The sequence below is a fragment of the Temnothorax americanus genome, unplaced genomic scaffold, assembly GCF_048541705.1.
Source record: "Temnothorax americanus isolate GAGA-0224 unplaced genomic scaffold, ASM4854170v1 Scaffold43, whole genome shotgun sequence".
Classification (NCBI taxonomy): domain Eukaryota; kingdom Metazoa; phylum Arthropoda; class Insecta; order Hymenoptera; family Formicidae; genus Temnothorax; species Temnothorax americanus.
This window is the reverse complement of record NW_027509581.1, coordinates 380268-398233: the sequence shown is the minus strand read 5'-3', so window position 1 is coordinate 398233 and position 17966 is coordinate 380268. Positions and strand designations below refer to the sequence as shown.

Below are 17966 nucleotides of genomic sequence, written 5' to 3'. Positions count from 1 at the left end.
AAGATATATAGAATTGCAAAACAGTGTATATAACGCAATTTTATGTAATAATTTTACACAAGCTCTTATTTGTGATTATGTCATAAAATGTCATAAAATAAATTGATTCTTCGTATAATAGCCTTTGTATAAAAATTTCCGCGCGTGGAATGTATAGAACTCTTCAATAAACTCTTATATATATCTTACACACAGCTTTGATAATATTATGTATTTATGATTATATATAGGCATGTCTTTTTCATTCCGCTTTGCAAGTAGAAGCTTTATTTCTTTGCAGTCACATTGCTGCTCTCAATTAAGTCCTGAAAATTATTTCTCTTTTATTGTTTGTTAGCATGTATTTAGAAAAATATATATCTTCAGTATTATGTACAATATTTTATAGGTATCAAATGATATACAATAATAAACATTACGTTCAATTTAAGAATATCCTGCTCCCAATCTCCACAGCCAATAATCTTCACTGCCTCCAGTAACACATTCGTTATTTTATCAACATTTTGCCTGAACACAACTAATACGTCAGCTGCATGAACATTGTCCTCGCTTTCTTTCCAGCAATCATAATCAGTCGCCATTGCTACAGCTGCGTATAAAAGACCGGCTTCTTTCGCTAGAAATACCTGATTTAAAAAATGTAAACATTATATAAATAGTATTGTTAAGACGTACAAGTTTACGTATAGATTTATTATTTAGACCTCCGGGCATATAGTCATGTTGACCAAATGTCCACCCCAAAGACGCAGAGCGTTACTCTCCGCTTTAGAGGAAAAGCGCGGTCCTTCGATAGTTACTACTGTTCCACCCTTTTTTATGTTGTATCCCAATTTTTTTGCCGCTTGCAACAAGATCTCTGACGTTCGCGGATCGAATGCAGGCTCCATCGGCATGTGGCATACTCCTGTAATTTCACAGGCAACATACTTTAAAGATTGTACATGTAAAAAGATATACATGATATACCTACCGCTGTACTTGGCAGATGTTCCGTCATAGAACGTCCCCTTTCTGGAATTGGTTCTATCTATGAAGCTATCAGGCACAACTAATTGTCCCCTGCTGATAGATTCCGTCAATGATCCACACGCAGTAGACGCCAATATGTGGGTACATCCAGCAAGCCGTAACGCTTCTATATTAGCACGATAATTAACTCCGGTAGGGCTAAATACATGCCCTGCACCATGTCTGTGTCAGAGAGGAAAATATTTTCATTAATGATTAAAACATAAACTAAACGTTTTAAAACAGAAAAAGTAAAACGGCTTTTACATGAAAAAATTTATAGCAGAAGGATAAAGCAAAGTATACAGGGTGTTGATAAGAGGTAGTACCAAATTTTAGAGGCATGTAGTACTCGTGAAAACAAACCGAAACAAGTAGAAACTTGCACATTGTTTCCTCGTAGTTTTTAATTGTGCAAGTAGAAACTTGCACATTGCTTCCTCATAGTTCCTAAGTGTGCAAGTTTTTATTTTATTCGAGGTATAATTATCGGTATTTATTTGTTTTGGCTTCCTCATAGAGGAAGCTTTGTTAGCAAAGGTTCTGATTTCACACTTAACTCTTTTGGGGACTGCGTAAATAATTATATACATTCACTAAAAAATACTAAAAATACTTGTCCACTTAAAAACTAAAACAATACTTTATCGATAAAAAAAATCAGCCCGATATTATAAATATTTGAGATAGCGATTTATTTTTAATTCTATTATATTTTCCAGTCTTTTTTCTACCCCTATTTTATATATACGTGGTTAAAATTTGGTTGATCAGATCAAGTTTTATAAAGCTTCTATGTATGTACGAATTCTTCGAAATTTCAAATGTGTGTAATACGAGATCTGATCAATCAAATTTTAATGAATTATATATGAAATATATATAAGGGTAGAAAAAAAACTGGAAAATATAATAAAATTAAAAATAAATCGCTATCTCAAATATTGAGAAAGCGGCAGCGTAAAACACATTTTTCAAAAAAAGGAAAATCTGCATAAAATCTATACCGGTAGACCGATTTCAATAAAATTTGAGGAGGACATACTTTCTATGATACTCTATTTGTGTGCAAAAATTCAAACTGGTATCTAAAAAATTGTAGAAGTAGATGCGTGTACAAAAATCCGTACACACACACACACACATACATACATACTTCCGGACATTTTTTACTAATATGATTTTTCGACATTTCAGAACATTCTAAACCTATTTCCATCAAAATCTCGAAAAAAAAATTTTTCACCATTACAAAGCTTCCTCTATGAGGAAGCAAAATCGTAATGAACATTACTCCAAAAACCATTTATTTCCGAGTTATAAAGCATTCGATGTATTCTCCGTTCGTTTCACGAGTATGCATTGTATAAGGTATTTACACGTGATTATTCCTCATGATTGTTAGAGAACATTTAAGCAATTGTTTTCAAGAAAAGTGAATAATACGTGGCGGTCCAGTTGCATGGTCACCTCGCTCACCGGATTTAAATCTGTTAAACTTTTATTTATGGGCATTTGAAGAGCATGGTGTGTGCTACATCAGATGATACATTGAACAAACTGATACAGAAAACTCTAGTCAACGAATACGAAATAAACCTGGAATTTTTGAACATGTTTGATCTTCAATGAGAAAGTGTGCCAAATTGTGTGTTGAAATGAACGGAAGGAACATCGAACATCTACTGTAGAAAATGCTTTATAACTCACATAATAAATGGTTTTTAGAGTAATGCTTACTAAGACTTTTCGGTTTGTTTTCACAAGTACTCCATACTTCTAAAATTTGGTACCATCTTTTTCAACACTCTGTATATTAATGTGCCAGTCTAGATTGCATAATTTAAAAAGAGATGCAAAAACGAAGGGATTTATAAGGAATTCCACCTAGCCAGTAGCACTATGTTTACTCCATCAATGCATCCATGGTATAGATCACTGGATGGATATCCGAAGTCGTTCTCTGCATTCTCACGACTTGTGATGCTGCTACAATTGAACGTTTTGTGTAGGGTCTCACCCAGACCCGAACCACATATTAATCCCACCTAAAAAATATGAATAATTACCATAACATTAATAATAATAATATTAATAATAATAATAGTAATAATAATAATAATAATAATACTATTACATATATAATATCTAATAATGCAACATGTCAGATATTTGTGTATCGAGTAATTTTTTAAATCAACCGCTTGTAATATTTATGCGGTTGGTATAAATATAATAAAAAAATATATGACCCATATATATATATATATATAAATTGAGATGTACACTTCCTTCAAACAATGTCGTTATATGTTTATAAAGTAGATTAAAATTCTCTCACCTTGATCTTATTTGCCATAGTGACAGCTATTCGGTTTGCTATCTTGAACTAGCGATATAAAATTCTAGCATGAACGCGGATTGCGTGGCGCGTTACCGCGGAAGATGATTAGGTAATGTAGGCTACGGTCAACGTGACGCTACAAATGCTTCGAAGCATTCCTCTTCTCTTTTCTTTCAATGAAGAAAGAAAGAGAAGAAGAACGTTCCAAAGCATTTGTAGCGTCACTTTGACCTTAGCCGTAATCGCCTAACCGGTGACGATTAAGATTCAGAGATTCTAACCTCTCTCTCTCCCTCTCTCTCTCTCTCTCTTTCTCTCTCTCCCTCTCTCTCTCTTTCTCTCTCTCTCCCCCCTCCCCCAACTATCTCTCTCTCTCTCCCTCTCTCTCTCTCTCTCTCCCCCCCTCCCACCCACTATCTCTTTCTCTCTCTCTCCCTCCCTCTTTCTCTCCCTCTCTCCTTCTCTCTCATCACTCTCATCCAATTTCCAATTAGGAAAAGTACGCCATTTGTAATAGCACAGATAAAGTATAAAGGCTGATTTATAGAGGCCGTAACCATATGCCGGTAATTTGTGACGACCACTGAGCATGCGCGTGTGGCCGCAGGGCATGGTCGGTACTGTCGGTAGTAGTCGCTGCATCTCGTCGGTATGACAGGAATCATATTCGCGGGGCAGAGCGACACTTTTTTCTGCCAGATTCGGTCGTTTCGTGCAAAAACGCGTCGATTAAGCCCAAGTTGAACGAAATCGGTGAGGAGGCCACTATTCTTCAGATTTACCCAAAAATTAAAACGATACACTATTACTACGTTTACTCGAGCGTTACTTCTGTAGTAACTTACGATATATCACTCATTTACGCGGAGTAAATTATCGTAAGTTACTACAAAATCCCGTTTACGCGAAGGAATTGTCGTAAATTACCACAAGTTTACTACAGAAGTAACGCTCGCGTAAACGTAGTAAATGTCTCAACTTTAGATAAACATATTTGGAAATATTGATACTTTATTTGCTGCACATATTATTTCACAATTTACAATCTACATGTGTCATCCTTTACCAGCCTCGTACCTTACTTTGAGAAGCCCACGTTAGTATCCATGTTTTGTATTCTCTCTTTTTCATCTGCACTTGTTTATGCCTAGGATGCGTTTTGCACATAACATACCATCTCTCTCTCTTACATAGAAAATAACAGTCCTTGCAACGTAATTGTAAGCGGCCTTTTACTTTCAGACCACATACCGAATTATATATAGGTAGTACAGGTTGCAAAAGGAAACACGTATTGCCACTTGACGAACTGCTCGGTGAATTCAATTTCTCTCTGTTGCACATGTAGTGGATTCTGTGAGCCAATACATTTTGCGTAGTCGAGACCGTTAAAATCTTTGGAACCACAGAATTGATTGTTTGACATACCGATCTCAAAATTAGACCAGCATTCATTTTTGCTGTAAGGAAAAATTGATACGTATTAACGCAATGGCACAAAGCTTTAAACTTTATATTTTTTAAATAAAGAAGAAATCATGCGAATATTTTAATTAACACAGGTTAAGAAATCTAATTCCAACGATAAAAAATAATATTAATTTTTAAAAGGCTACCAAACATATTTAAGCGATTCTTTATAACATATTACCGATAATTTAAAGTAGACACTGTTCAAAATACAGTTACGATTATATAATTGTGTATTTATTTACGAAGGTAGCGTGACATGCCTCAGAAAATTGACATTGACTGCGTTCCAAAATTCACTCTCGGTTATCGGTAAAATCTATAGTTCACTATAGGTGCTTTTCATTTAGCGACTCAAGTCGACACAAGCATAAAGGTGGTTTTCATGGGCAGTGTTAAAAGCTAGAGTGCGGTTAAACTCACTGCACCAGTGTGCACTAGTTCAGCAGTGCAGCAACAGAAAACAGACCTATCGGCTGATATTTTCTTTACGTAATGGTTATGTGAGAGCGAGAGCATACTAGTTATACTATGCTATGGTTTTGCAACTGTTGGCGGTTGGCGGCAATGGCAGACATGAGACAGATAAGTTTGAGTAACGATTTTTAGGTTACCTCGTATATACTTCGTAATCTTCGCATAAGTTTGGCTTGAACTGCGCGTCTGGAAGATATCGACGAAATGTCCAGAAGGAATCCCGGGAACGATTATAGAAAAGGTTTTGTTCATTTTATCTATTACACTGCCATTGAATGTAGATAACGCTTGTTAAAATCCGACGAGAAATTCAGAACGGTTATTTCCACGCAGACACACTATCGGACACCGACGCGCAGTCTTGTATAAAATATTAATTTCGTACGAATTACTTGAAGATTGATTTTCAGCTTATGATATCTTATAATAATTTCTTTGAAAGAAACGAACGACATTAATTGCTTCTGATCGCGCGGTTATCTCTAGTCTCTCACTGCTGGCATTTTACGAAGAATTTATTTCATACCAAAAGCGTGATTGTCATTGCTTTTTTTTGCGTCAGAAAATTTTCAAGTATTTAATTCCTAATGTATGCACACTTTCATTAAAAATCATTGTTGTGGTACTATTTAAAATAAAATATAAAATAACTTGATGTTTCTATATTAACATTTTATGAATACATATATGTATATTAAAATTTTATAGAAAATATAAAATAATTATATGCTATATATATATATATAGCATATATGATAATAATTATAATATATGTAATTCTACAGAATTAAATCATTTTAACTTTATTTCACAGCTTTAGACAGCTAATTGTTGAATTTGTAGGGCATTGCCTGCATTAAGTATAACCCGCTTAAAGATTTCCGGTTAAAAAGTCAACTTTGTTTAACTTGATCTGAACTTTGCCAGTGTTTGACGTTGTCAGGGTCAAGTGTCTACAGAACCGTGGACAGGAGAGAGGATGACAGAGATAGGGACCGCTCGCCGCTCAGAGCCGAGGAACGCTGCGATACAGATGATTGCGATCAGTCAGATGCAAGGAAACAGAAGTTGGCGTTTGGCTTTGGGAAAAAGACAAGTGGCAACGAGCAGAAGAAGGGAATTCAAATTAAATTAGGTTCCGTCTCCGTAAGTAAAACATTCATGTCGACCCTGATGCTCCGCACACATTTCTTTCCACATGAAAACCTCTTTCCTTGCACAAAATCCCACTCTTGCATAAGAAACTCTCCTTTGTATAGAAGTCGACTGTGAAAGCAACAACAGTACAAAAACCGACGGTAGCCTCGGTGTTCAATGCGGACGAGGATGACGAACCAGAGGAGATGCCAGCAGAAGCGAGGATGAGGATGCGAAATATTGGGCGTGAAACACCAACGTCAGCTGGACCAAATTCATTCGGCAAAACAAAGCAGGGATTCTGCGACTCAAAAAAGATATTCGAGAAGACGCTAAAGAAAGCAATGGAGGAAGCGAACAAATAATTTTACATATATATGTGTATATTGAAAAATTATTACTTTTAACTTGTACATTAATTTTAAATATTTACTAGAAACTTTGTTCTTGCTGAAGTTTAATGCAAGTATTTTTATGACATGTAAGTAATTCATTGGCAGAATTCAGATTTAAAATTTCGACTCAACTTAGAGAATGTTGGATGATATATGCAAAATCATGTATGATAAATCTATATCTAAAAAGTACTCACGCTCCACGAGCCTGACGATTCCGAGTTTTTCCATGTGATAGTGAGTTATTGAATTCTGCATTATATAATAAAACATTACATATATATATTTTACCCATCTCTCCCTCGAAATAATGAAAATAATGTTGATCTGTACTTTATGATGTTAGGCAAATAAAGCATCCTTCCACATTGGTTTTAAAATTTTTCATTTATATCGAAAAATTAACTTTACATGATAAAATTATTTCCTGTTCTGTTGACCTTGGCGCAGATCCTGGAAACAAGAAATAATATATGTACACTGCGCTATGGATTTTGTAATTATAAAATCATTTATCTACTCGTACGAGCAAAGTGATCAGATAAATTTATTGGAAATCGTCAAACGTTACCCTGTTGTATTGTACAATTTTATTACAAATGGTCATTTAAAACTTTCATAAAGCAAGTTTATTTATGCTTCCAACTTAGACCAAGTTATGACTATAAATTTACAAGTTTTTAATATATTATCTCAATTAAACAAACTATGAAATCTATTTATATAGAGAATTACCCTTGGAAAGTTGCGAACAGGAGGCGTTCTTATACGACGATCCGCCTTGGATCTATTCCGCACCACTTTGGAGTGAATGGCGCAGGAGACGCAGTAATGAAGTTTAGCATATAACTTGGGCAGCTGATATGATTGATAAAAGCTGGCCTCGGTTATGTCTCTGACGGCAGCAGCCTCGACAATGTTACGAATGACAAACTTCTTGATGGCCTTATCCTTGGGGACACAGCGAGCACAATTGGTACAGCGGACTGGATTTACATGACCGCGACCGTGCTTGGCACGTCCACCGTTCCTGCGTTTACAAGTCTGACAATTAAACAGAAATAAATTAGATGTATATTAACGCAGGTGTCAGAAACACAACGGTCATAAATACCGTTTGTGGCAGTGGCTCAATCATATATATATATGAATGTGAATATATTTAGTATATATTATATTGTATAGTGTATATAACATAATATAAATTGGATATATAGTGCGCGTGTTATATACAGCCATTGACAAAATTATTAGGCACCCTTTTTCTTCTGAATATCTTGGAACTGAATAAGTTTAATGGCTCGTCTACAACAGCCGTAAAAGTATGCAGTAAGACGTGAGTAGTAAGCTATTGACCAACCACAGTCGATTATTTTTGAATTGTAAAAATCCCATTAGTCAACAGCTTACCGCTTACGTCTTACTGCATACTGTTGCGGCTATTGTAGACGAGCCATAAAGCTTTTTGTTGTTTTTATCCTATTGACCTTCTGAATGGTTCAAATAATTGAGGTACATATACTACGTTTACGCAAGCGTTACTTCTGTAGTAACTTATGATAATTCACCCGTTTACGCGAAATAAATTATCGTAAGTTACTACAAAATCCCGTTTACGTGAAGGAAATATCGTAAGTTACTACAGAAGTAACGCTCTCGTAAACGTAGTAATAGTCCATTATCTTTTTTAGGGGAACATATTATTCAGAAAACTGCTCACTCTGTATTTCGACTTTGATTAATAGAGGTGTGATTCGTGTGATTATTTCCATTTCACAAGCAATTGCTAGATTTTTTTGTCTGTTCACTGCCTACAGACAAAAAAGTTTAGCAATTGCTTGTGAAGTGGAAATAATCGCGCCTGTATTAATCAAAATTAAAATACAAAGTGAAGAGTTTCTTGAGTAATATTGCTGTTTACCTTAAGAAAGGTAATGGACTTTTACTACTACTACGTTTACGCGAGCGTTACTTCTGTAGTAACTTACAATAATTCCTTCGCGTAAACGGAATTTTGTAGTAACTTACGATAATTTACTCCGCGTAAACGAATGATATATCGTAAGTTACTACAGAAGTAACGCTCGCGTAAAAGTAGTATTTGTACCTAATTGTTTGAACCATTCACAAGATCAATTAAGATGAAAACAATACGTTAACAGAAAACTCATTCATTCCAAGAGTGTGGCTCTCTGTGTGTGTGTAGTATAAATCAATTATAATAAAAGTTTGTCACTAACATCCATACATGCACCCATGTGATACACACACGACATTAGGTTAGGATATAATTCGCTCTCGAGTCCTCGCTCCCGTCGATTTTTACGATAAATCGCGAACGTACTTTTTTTGCCTGCATTTCTAGAATTAAATTAAGATTAGATTCAACGCTCATTATATTTTCGCGACGATCAAATAACGCGGCGACCACATGGCCAGTAGCCCAGAGAAGGAAGAGCAGCTTTTAGCGAAAGGATGTTAATCCACCGCGAAATTTACGTCTCTAACATGCGATCCATGTTCGGCCTCAGTAACATCAAGGAAATGTCGTGTGCGCGAAACACATAGTGCGAGAATTCGAATAAATTGTGAGCGATAAACAATCCGTATTACCATTTTGTATCAAGAACTACACAGAAGAGGTCCAGGTCCAGAACGGAAGCACCCAATGACACTACAATGCAAGATAGAAGTGCCTCACCCGTTTCGAGTTTCGATCCACACAACCGCACTTCCGGCCATGGTGTAATAAAAAAAGAGGTTTGCTCGTAAAGGATCTCTATAGTTCTATATAGTTTACACCAATCACTTAAGGTGCCTTTTCATGCTGACGCTCGACGCTCATTTTCAGCGGCAAGAAGGTCGCATGACCACACGTGACGTCGGCGTCAATTGAAATTCATGAAAAGGAAAACAGCGTCAAAATTTCGGCGTCTTCGCGCTGCTTTGGCTTTGACGCTAAAACTGAGAAAATCCAGCTTTCTTTGCTTGACGCTAGCGTCAGCGCGAAATCACGTGATTTCGCGATACGCTGAAACGAGCGTCCCATGAATTCACACCTTTAGGCTACACCATAAAAAGAATGATACGATACAGGCTTGTGCGCAGGCGCATGACTAGGATTTCGTATTACATTCATGATGTAAAAAGAAAGGTGTTTCATTGCGCATAATGTATAGTTCACTTTCGACAGCTATCATAAGGTCTGTTTTCTGTTGCTGCACTGCTGAACTAGTGCACACTGGTGCAATCAGTTAGAATGGAACAGGTATATTTTGTTTTACTTTAACTCACTGCACCAGTGTGCACTAGTTCAGCAGTGCAGCAACAGAAAACAGACCAATAACCGTTCACTACGTGTATACAGAGATGGTGGATCGCGATCTCAAAATTTCTGCGCGTTCCAAAAATCATCAAAAAAAAAGTGTTGCAACCTTTTCGTGAACGACTGTATGTACGTGTTAACTGAGTGAATTTCGTTTGTATCGAAAAATTGAAGCCTCTTTTCCGCGATGCCGATTGGTTATCTCGATTGATTGCCGCGCCGTAGCTTGCTTCATCCCGTGAGGGACTGTCATCGCTGAGTGTGGCGAGTTTCGTGCGTGTAGTGCGTCGTGTGTGTCGTGATGTGACAGCTCGCGCCGTGTCGCGAGGTTAATATTATTATTAATGTATAATCTCTCATCATTATTATAAATATAAAATCGTTTAATTCTGAATTTCGGTCGCGTCACGCAAGGATCGAAGTGCCACACGAAATATCAGCGGATCGGAGATAGGTAATTATAGTGACTCCTTTTCTGAAAAGGGCATGTCGTAGGTATCGTTACTTTTCCGCGATGCCGATTGGTTCTCTTGCTGCGCTTACTTCATTTGCAGCTGTCATTGTATATTTTGACAGTTGTGTGTATCAAGGGTTAATAGTGTAATAGTAATAGCATAATGTTAAAGCTAAATAGTGCGCGCGAAGCGCGCGTCTGTAGTGTCTAGTGTGATAAATTTACAAGTTTAAAAGTGTACAAAGTGTCGTATAATTTTTCAACTTACAACAATTGATGACCATGTACATACACTTATTTTGTGTGAATATAATTACATGTTTCTCTCTCTCTCTCTCTCTCTCTCTCTAAGATAAATATTATTTAATAAATATATTAAATATTATATTATATATGTGTATATACACAATATATGTACCATAGGCAACAATATATATTAAAAAAGATGTAGCTGCGTAATAATAGGTTTATGGCTCAGTCAAGCTTCGTATTACTACGTCGCTCAATGTCCTTAATCTCTAGCATGTCTGTTTTCAGATGCAGTTTCATAATCTCCCTCCATATGTCCATCCTGTGCTGTTCATTATCGATACCGATCCGTCTCAAGCTATTCTCATTTATCCTTAACAATGTCTTTCCCGTAATGTCGTGCTTAAAAGACACAAAAATTGTTACGCTAAGTACGTATAATTCTCTTCGATAAAAAAATCTTGCTGTACAATTAGCAACATGGAATTAACCCTCCATCTGTATATGTCTTTTTTACATCCTCGGAGTGTATACGTGGTCTGTCACGTTTGACGCTAATTTCCCCTATCTTAAAGTATTAAAAAAAAATCTGAAAAAAATCACAAAACATCCATGTATATTATAGTTGACGATTTTATGGTCATTTTGATTTAACATTTTCTGGCAGGCTTGCAAGTTTTACAATTACGAGCAGATATTATTTTGGCTCGGACGCCATAGACTCATATAACAGACGTAGGGTTAATATTGTGTGCAAATCCTTGTGATTGCAAGGAGTAACAGGATCAGAGGTGGAATTTGGAAAAGACGTCCAACACAAGTAAGAGGCCACTTACGTGCAGAAAATTCTCGTAGTACAGCTGATAGTAGTCGCTGCAGTGTCGTCTAAGCCACTTCTGCACGTCTAGCACGTTCCACAGGTATATCGGACGTGGCCGGGTTGTCTTACTCTGAAAAATGTAGTGACAACTTACAGTATGTCGAAGAAACCAAGATTTCGTCTATGCACAATCTCATCGTTTTACTTTCGTCCTGACGGTGGAATTAACGGCCTCCTCTACCATCTTGTTTCCGCTGATTCCGCTCTTTGACGGCGGAAAACCAAAATGCGTCGCGGTAAAAAACGATGAACAGTGTCATAACAAACTAGACGTTGTAGAAATCATATGATGCGCAAATTGCTCCTGTGTGTCAAACCGTCAAGGCGGAGAACTGCGGAGAACGTGAATAAAATCAATAAAGAAGGCACACGATTGCTGACACGATGCGATTTTTCGATTGAGGACAAGCTGTCGATAGGAAAATATCGATTCTATGGGAATGCATGGTCAGAGGGTTTCTCTCTGGCATGGTGGAATACATATTCCACAATTCCACCATGGGTAAATGTATCGTAGTTAATATCGATGTTTCCTAACATCGATATATCTCGCTTGTCGTCATTTTATTAGCGTTTTTTCTTGGCTGCACTATCGCCCTGCACTGCCCTGCACTACCCAATAGCGTTGCACTAATGTTGCACTAGTGTTGCACTAGTGGGCAATAGTGCAGCCAAGAAAAAACGCTATTGGTGGGCGGATGGAGAGAAATCTCTCCACGAACTGCCACGAACTGCCACGAACTGCCACGAACTGCCACGAACTGTCACGAAGTTAACAGAAGAAGGTTAAAACACATCGTGTTATATTTGCAGATAAAATTTGATATTTTAACAGGGCGTTTTAATTGTGTGCGTCTGCCTATTCGTGGATACATTACATTATCGTGTAACTTAAAATTTGGAAAATCAACTTGCGAACATGGAGATTTCATGGACGAATACTGTTAGTGCGTTGCAAGATTTTGCAAACGTTCTTGTTTGTGGAAAATGGTAATTGTTAAAGGATCGTCTACAATAGCCGTAAGAGTATGCAGTAAGACGTAAACATTAACCTATTGAACCTATTGAACCAACCACAGTCGATTAGGGATGACGCGTGGCTCAGTGCCTACGCGAATAATTAGTAACACCAAGGTCCGTGGTTCGAATCCGACCCGGCCTTCGTCCCATATATGCTTTGTTGAGAAGTTTTTTCCGATTAAGATTCTTATGGATTAATGATCTGCACGATTGGGAATCGGAAAGGATTCACAATCTGTAAGGTTTAAGATTCGTAAAAAGGATCAAAAAGATTATGAACGTGTGTATCACGGTGGTAGTGTGAATGAATGAATGACTAGGTCTACATTGCTTGTGCTAATTACCTTAGGGTACAAGGCACCTTATTTCCTCATCCGAGGAATGTAACTGATAAAACCCCCACAGTCGATTATTCTTGAATTGTAAAAATTCCATTAGTCAGTAGTGCTTACGTCTTACTGCATACTCTTACGGCTATTATAGACGGTCCTTAAGATTTTGTTGTTATATATCATTATTTTATACTTGTATACTTATATATGTATATATATATATATATATATATACTGTACTTTTATGCTTATATGTATTATATGCTTATAACATAAAAATTTTTTTTATGTAGCGGGGCCAAACCAGTGTCTCCTGTAAGGCTCACAAATTGTGGCCATTTCTTTTGTCATGATTGTATTGAGTCTGCAACAAAATGTGTCAAATGCGATGTACCAGTGCAGCCAAAGGAAATAAAGCCTGATCATTTAATATCCAATCTTGTACAGAATTGCGATCTTATTGCAGAAATTATTCAGAAGAGGTTAGATTAGGTGTTCATTTTTTGAATACAATTACAGTGTTCAAAAATTTGACACAAACTTTTAGGGATAATAGAAGAGACCAAAACAAATGTTTTTTTTTTGTTAAATAACCATGGGTCTGAAACTAACATTGAGTGACTTGTGAACTTGCGCAAATAAAATAAGAGATTGGAGAAGGTATCATTTTTTTAGCATCATATATTTTTTAGTCTCTGTATTGCCCCGATTAGCTTATTTATTGTCATAATAAAGTAATTCTCAATCACACCTAATAACCTTTTCCAATCTCTTATTTTACCTGTGTAGATTCACAAGTCGTTTAATGTTAGTTTTAGATCCATTGTTATTTAACAAAAAAACATTCGTTTTGGTCTCTTTGATTACCCCTAGAAATTTGGACGTCAAATTTTTGAATGTATATAAATAATATATGTATATAAGTAATAGTATAAAAATAAATTGCCATTTTAGAGATGTATGGGACAATATTACAGACGCATCCAATACGTCATTGGACAATACGATATCCACAGTACTTCATACACCAAGGAAGCAGGATTATATACGTAAGAAGAATATAAATAAAACAAATCCCAAAGGTGAAACACAATTACACACCGCATGCTTGAAGGTATAGACATCAAACAGTAATATATCCTTTATTCAGTTTAAAATGACTATTGTATTCTATCTAAATTAAATTACATGTCAAACATCATAAATTTAGAAATAACAATTTTTAAAAGTTTCAAGAAATGATTATTTTACAGGGAAACGCCGAACAAGTTAAACATCTCTTGTTGGCTGGTGCAAATCCTAATACAAAAGATCATGCTGGTTGGACACCACTGGTAAAGGAATTTTATCAATGTTTTTTTCGGTTTCCTTTAAAAAAAAAATATTTTTGCATTATGGGTGCGTTCCGTTTCACGCATGATGCATCTCATCAAGTTTGAATTGCTATTGTTCTGTATAATCATTTTAGCAAGAAACGGTTAGTTATGGATATACTGAAATATGTGAACTATTACTGAACTGTGGAGCATCACCTGATATATCAGGTTACAAGAGTCGAAGACCACTACACGAAGCTATTAAATGTAACAGAATTGAAGAAGCCAAGTTGTTATTGCGTCACAATGCTGACAGAAACCAATATGATCAGAATGGTAAAAAACCTATGTACGTGTACACTTTATTGTAACGACAAAGAATATTTTAAAGATAGCTTTGTTACATAATCTTGATTTGACCATGCAGAGATTACTGTAAATCCGAAGAGATGCGAGAGCTTCTGATGGATTTACCAAACACCCCGTCTGAAAAGGTATCGGACCTCAATCAAATGCTAGATACATCTACTCGTACATGTGACAAATTTGTGATTCTCGCTTCAAATTTAAAACATGAAAATCAGACATTGCTTGGTCTCGTGGCTGCGAGACATAGATTCAAAATTTTGACAACATATAGGTATAGTCTATTTTTTTGTATTTTTTTATTGTGTTTTTCTCTTTGAAGTTAATGTACAATAATATGATACAATATAATCAACTTTTGTATTCTAGACCAACTGTTACACACGTTATAGTAGAGGTGAATGAGCAAAATATTACAAAATTAACACTTGATGTTCTGTTCACAATTATCTATGGAAGTTGGCTTCTCAATAGTGAATGTAAGATGAAATATTATTACATGTTTATGATGATTCTTTATGCTGTGAATGTCCAGTTGTTTGCTTAACAAATATATTAATAGTCTAATATAGTAAAATTGCTATATTTAAATAAAAATTTCAGCTATACAAGATTAATATGTATAGGAACAAATCAACATTAAATTGTGCGATTTATTTAAAGGGATTCAACTAGCAGCAGACATGGATGAAGTAGCTGATGTGGATCTCGAATTGTTTGAAGTTAACGGCGCACCCACTTACGGCATCCCAAAGAAAGCGAGACAAAACGCGAAATGTAAAAATCCACGCCTGTTCAACAATTGCTTTTTTTATTTTATTTTGCAAGCGAATATGATTTATCATATCGGTGATGTGCGATTTACGAAGGACGATCTGGTGAGACTTGTGAAAGAAGGAGAAGGAACGGTGCTCACTAGAGAACCAGATCCGGAAGACTTGAAAGATATGTCGCAAGTAATACCTTTTCACGCTGCGAATGACTTATCTCATCCTTTGCACAAATGTACGCATTATATTATATATGTGCCAGGTAAAGGTGAACCTCGTATTATGTACAAGATGCCGCATATTAAGAGTCTGCCGTTGATATGGTTAATTGAATGCATCGAAAAATTTACTCTTATCGATCCGGCTCACCTGGGGTTGTCTTAAATTATATATTATATTTTTTGTTCAATTATTACAATATATTCTATTTATTTTCAATGATAGAGTAATACGAAAATGCTATCTATTTTTATATTATAATGTGTGTGTGTGTGTATATATATATATATATATGTGTATGTACATAACATATACAGAGTGCATCATAAATGTAGGCTGCTACTTCATGGGTGTATTCTACTCGTCTAAATAAGTAAAAAAGTTCATATAAATGTATGTCCAAAAATGTATCGTTACAGTCATGTTTAAAGAGACACGAAGGATGGGCAACCATTTAGATTAGATGGATATCAGTGGTTTCTTGATGTGTCTTTATGTTTTTGGGAATATCTAAAACAAATTGTTTACTCCCGGCCTGTTAACAACATTAATAATCTTTATCAGTGCATTGAAAACGGGTTCAATGAAATACGCAAAACGTCGGGTGAAAGGGTAAGAAGATTGTTAACAAGGGAAGGCTCAGAACTGAATTCCGCTGGTTTTGATGAAACTTGGCAGGATTACAGACAAAGTTCCTTCGAATGTAATAGTACCCCTATTTAGGTGCAGACGGTCAAACGTTTCTGAGATATTTTATTAATAAATTTAGTGATGTCTTTAGAGTAAAGTTTATTAGGACACTTATAAGCAAGTATTTGTGGCGTATGGTAACTGCCTCATAATTTGGAGGGGTAAAAACCATAGTGATGCAAGTCAAATTTTTAAAAATAGTTTTTCGTGTGCATAGATGCAATTTATATATTGTACAGATTGCATCTATGCACACGAGAAAATATTTTTAAAAATTTGACTTGAACCGCTATGGTTTTACCCCTCCATTTGTAGACTTGAGTTTAAATCCCACAATTAATTTTTTTATATGTTTTATGACAAAAATAATTATTGTTGATATAAAAAATAAAAGAATTTTAATATAAAAATTTATATTACACATAAAATATAATATATTATATATATATTTTATAAAAGAACATATAAATAAAATAATTATGAGGCAGTTACCATATCCATTACACCACAAATACTCGTCTGTGAGTATCCTAACAAGCTCTGGTCTAAAGACACCACTAAATTTATTATTAAGATATCTCGAAAACAATTGACCGTTTGCACTCAAATAAGAGTACTATTACATTCAGGGGAACTTTCTCTGTAATACTGCCAAAATGGGCGGAGTTCAGTTCTGAGCCTTCCTTTATTAGCGATCTTCTCACCCTTTCACAAACACGCAATGTTTTACGGTCGTATTCCATTGAACCCGATTTCAATACACTGACAAAGATTATTAATGTTGTCAACAGGCCAGGAGTAGACAATTTATTTTAGATGTCCCGAAAAACATGAAGACTAGGCAACCATCATTGGTGAACCATCCTTCGTGTCTTTTTAAACATGACACTGGCCTAGTTTACACCGATCACTTGATACGCGTATTAAATAGTAAATAACTAGTAAATAAGTCTGATTATTGGCTGATCAGTTCAAATATATTGTACTATTTGATACGCGTATCAAGAGATCGGTGTAAACTAGGCCACTGTAACGATGCATTTTTGGATATACATTTAATTATATCTTATATGAACTTTTTTGCTCATTTTGATGAGTAGAATGTACCCCTGAAGTAGCGGTTTACACACATTTATGTTACACCTTGCATATACCCCTGTATATATACATATAAAATATATATTATAATATGTATAATATATTAAATAACATTATACATCAATATTTTTTTCAAATTTTTTGTTCTGTGCAATGAGATACTCTTGAAAAGAGCTTCACGTGATTTATGCAAATTGAAAAAGGGACAAACACGAATTTATACGTATGTATAAAAAACAAATTCATTAAGAAAATATGTTATATATCACGAATGAGCTAAATACATTTTGATACATGTGTTATTTTTAGTTAGATTTATATATCTATCCCTTCCAAAATGAGCTGTGAAGAAACCGGTTGCCTCTCTCTTTCAATAATTTTCATTATCTTTTTGTCAGTAACACGAGATA

At 35.5% G+C, this 17966-nt stretch overlaps 4 protein-coding genes across 6 annotated transcripts; 2 read left to right on the top strand and 2 right to left on the bottom strand.

The window, feature by feature from the left end:
* Positions 1-21: 21 nt before the first annotated feature.
* LOC143903044 (S-methyl-5'-thioadenosine phosphorylase) lies at positions 22-3632 on the bottom strand. The gene is made up of 6 exons (XM_077416392.1): positions 3356-3632; positions 2902-3062; positions 977-1197; positions 708-910; positions 420-629; positions 22-305 (listed from the first exon to the last, which is right to left on the bottom strand). Exons 1-6 carry the CDS (start codon positions 3371-3373, stop codon positions 267-269), a joined length of 852 nt encoding a protein of 283 aa, XP_077272518.1. The 5' UTR covers positions 3374-3632; the 3' UTR covers positions 22-266.
* Positions 3633-5371: 1739 nt separating this feature from the next.
* LOC143903042 (PEST proteolytic signal-containing nuclear protein) lies at positions 5372-7208 on the top strand. Its single transcript, XM_077416385.1, has 3 exons — positions 5372-5546; positions 6249-6451; positions 6565-7208. Exons 1-3 carry the CDS (start codon positions 5510-5512, stop codon positions 6805-6807), a joined length of 483 nt encoding a protein of 160 aa, XP_077272511.1. The 5' UTR covers positions 5372-5509; the 3' UTR covers positions 6808-7208.
* Rps26 (ribosomal protein S26) lies at positions 7206-12207 on the bottom strand. Of its 3 annotated transcripts, XM_077416382.1 has the most exons (4): positions 11891-12104; positions 11702-11815; positions 7573-7881; positions 7206-7290 (listed from the first exon to the last, which is right to left on the bottom strand). In XM_077416382.1, exons 1-4 carry the CDS (start codon positions 11927-11929, stop codon positions 7258-7260), a joined length of 495 nt encoding a protein of 164 aa, XP_077272508.1. In that variant the 5' UTR covers positions 11930-12104; the 3' UTR covers positions 7206-7257. The 3 variants fall into 3 exon arrangements, with proteins under 3 accessions (XP_077272508.1, XP_077272509.1, XP_077272510.1); XM_077416383.1 differs by lacking the exons at positions 11702-11815; positions 11891-12104 and adding an exon at positions 9451-9610; XM_077416384.1 differs by lacking the exons at positions 7206-7290; positions 7573-7881 and adding an exon at positions 10776-11267 and having other exon boundaries at positions 11891-12207.
* A 242-nt stretch (positions 12208-12449) lies between these two features.
* On the top strand, positions 12450-17858 carry LOC143903040 (BRCA1-associated RING domain protein 1). The gene is made up of 8 exons (XM_077416381.1): positions 12450-12735; positions 13391-13579; positions 14052-14211; positions 14351-14431; positions 14566-14762; positions 14841-15053; positions 15149-15258; positions 15443-17858. Exons 1-8 carry the CDS (start codon positions 12665-12667, stop codon positions 15931-15933), a joined length of 1512 nt encoding a protein of 503 aa, XP_077272507.1. The 5' UTR covers positions 12450-12664; the 3' UTR covers positions 15934-17858.
* The last annotated feature ends 108 nt before the right edge of the window (positions 17859-17966 follow it).

Bases quoted from the DNA above. Each gene is read 5' to 3' on its own strand.
- LOC143903044 (XM_077416392.1), bottom strand. The intron at 1,198-2,901 runs GTGGAATTCCTT...TCTCTGACACAG, and splicing joins AACATAGTGCTACTGGCTAG to ACATGGTGCAGGGCATGTAT. The intron at 911-976 runs GTAGGTATATCA...GTGAAATTACAG, and splicing joins AACATCTGCCAAGTACAGCG to GAGTATGCCACATGCCGATG.
- Rps26 (XM_077416382.1), bottom strand. From the start codon at position 11,929: ATGGTAGAGGAGGCCGTTAATTCCACCGTCAGGACGAAA. The intron at 11,816-11,890 runs GTAAAACGATGA...TACATTTTTCAG, and splicing joins ATTCCACCGTCAGGACGAAA to AGTAAGACAACCCGGCCACG. The intron at 7,882-11,701 runs GTAAGTGGCCTC...TTTAATTGTCAG, and splicing joins ACTACGAGAATTTTCTGCAC to ACTTGTAAACGCAGGAACGG.
- LOC143903040 (XM_077416381.1), top strand. From the start codon at position 12,665: ATGGAGATTTCATGGACGAATACTGTTAGTGCGTTGCAAGATTTTGCA. The intron at 12,736-13,390 runs GTAATTGTTAAA...TTTTTTATGTAG, and splicing joins GTTCTTGTTTGTGGAAAATG to CGGGGCCAAACCAGTGTCTC. The intron at 15,054-15,148 runs GTATAGTCTATT...TTTGTATTCTAG, and splicing joins AAAATTTTGACAACATATAG to ACCAACTGTTACACACGTTA.
- LOC143903042 (XM_077416385.1), top strand. From the start codon at position 5,510: ATGTCCAGAAGGAATCCCGGGAACGATTATAGAAAAG. The intron at 5,547-6,248 runs GTTTTGTTCATT...TGACGTTGTCAG, and splicing joins CGGGAACGATTATAGAAAAG to GGTCAAGTGTCTACAGAACC. The intron at 6,452-6,564 runs GTAAGTAAAACA...TCCTTTGTATAG, and splicing joins TTAAATTAGGTTCCGTCTCC to AAGTCGACTGTGAAAGCAAC.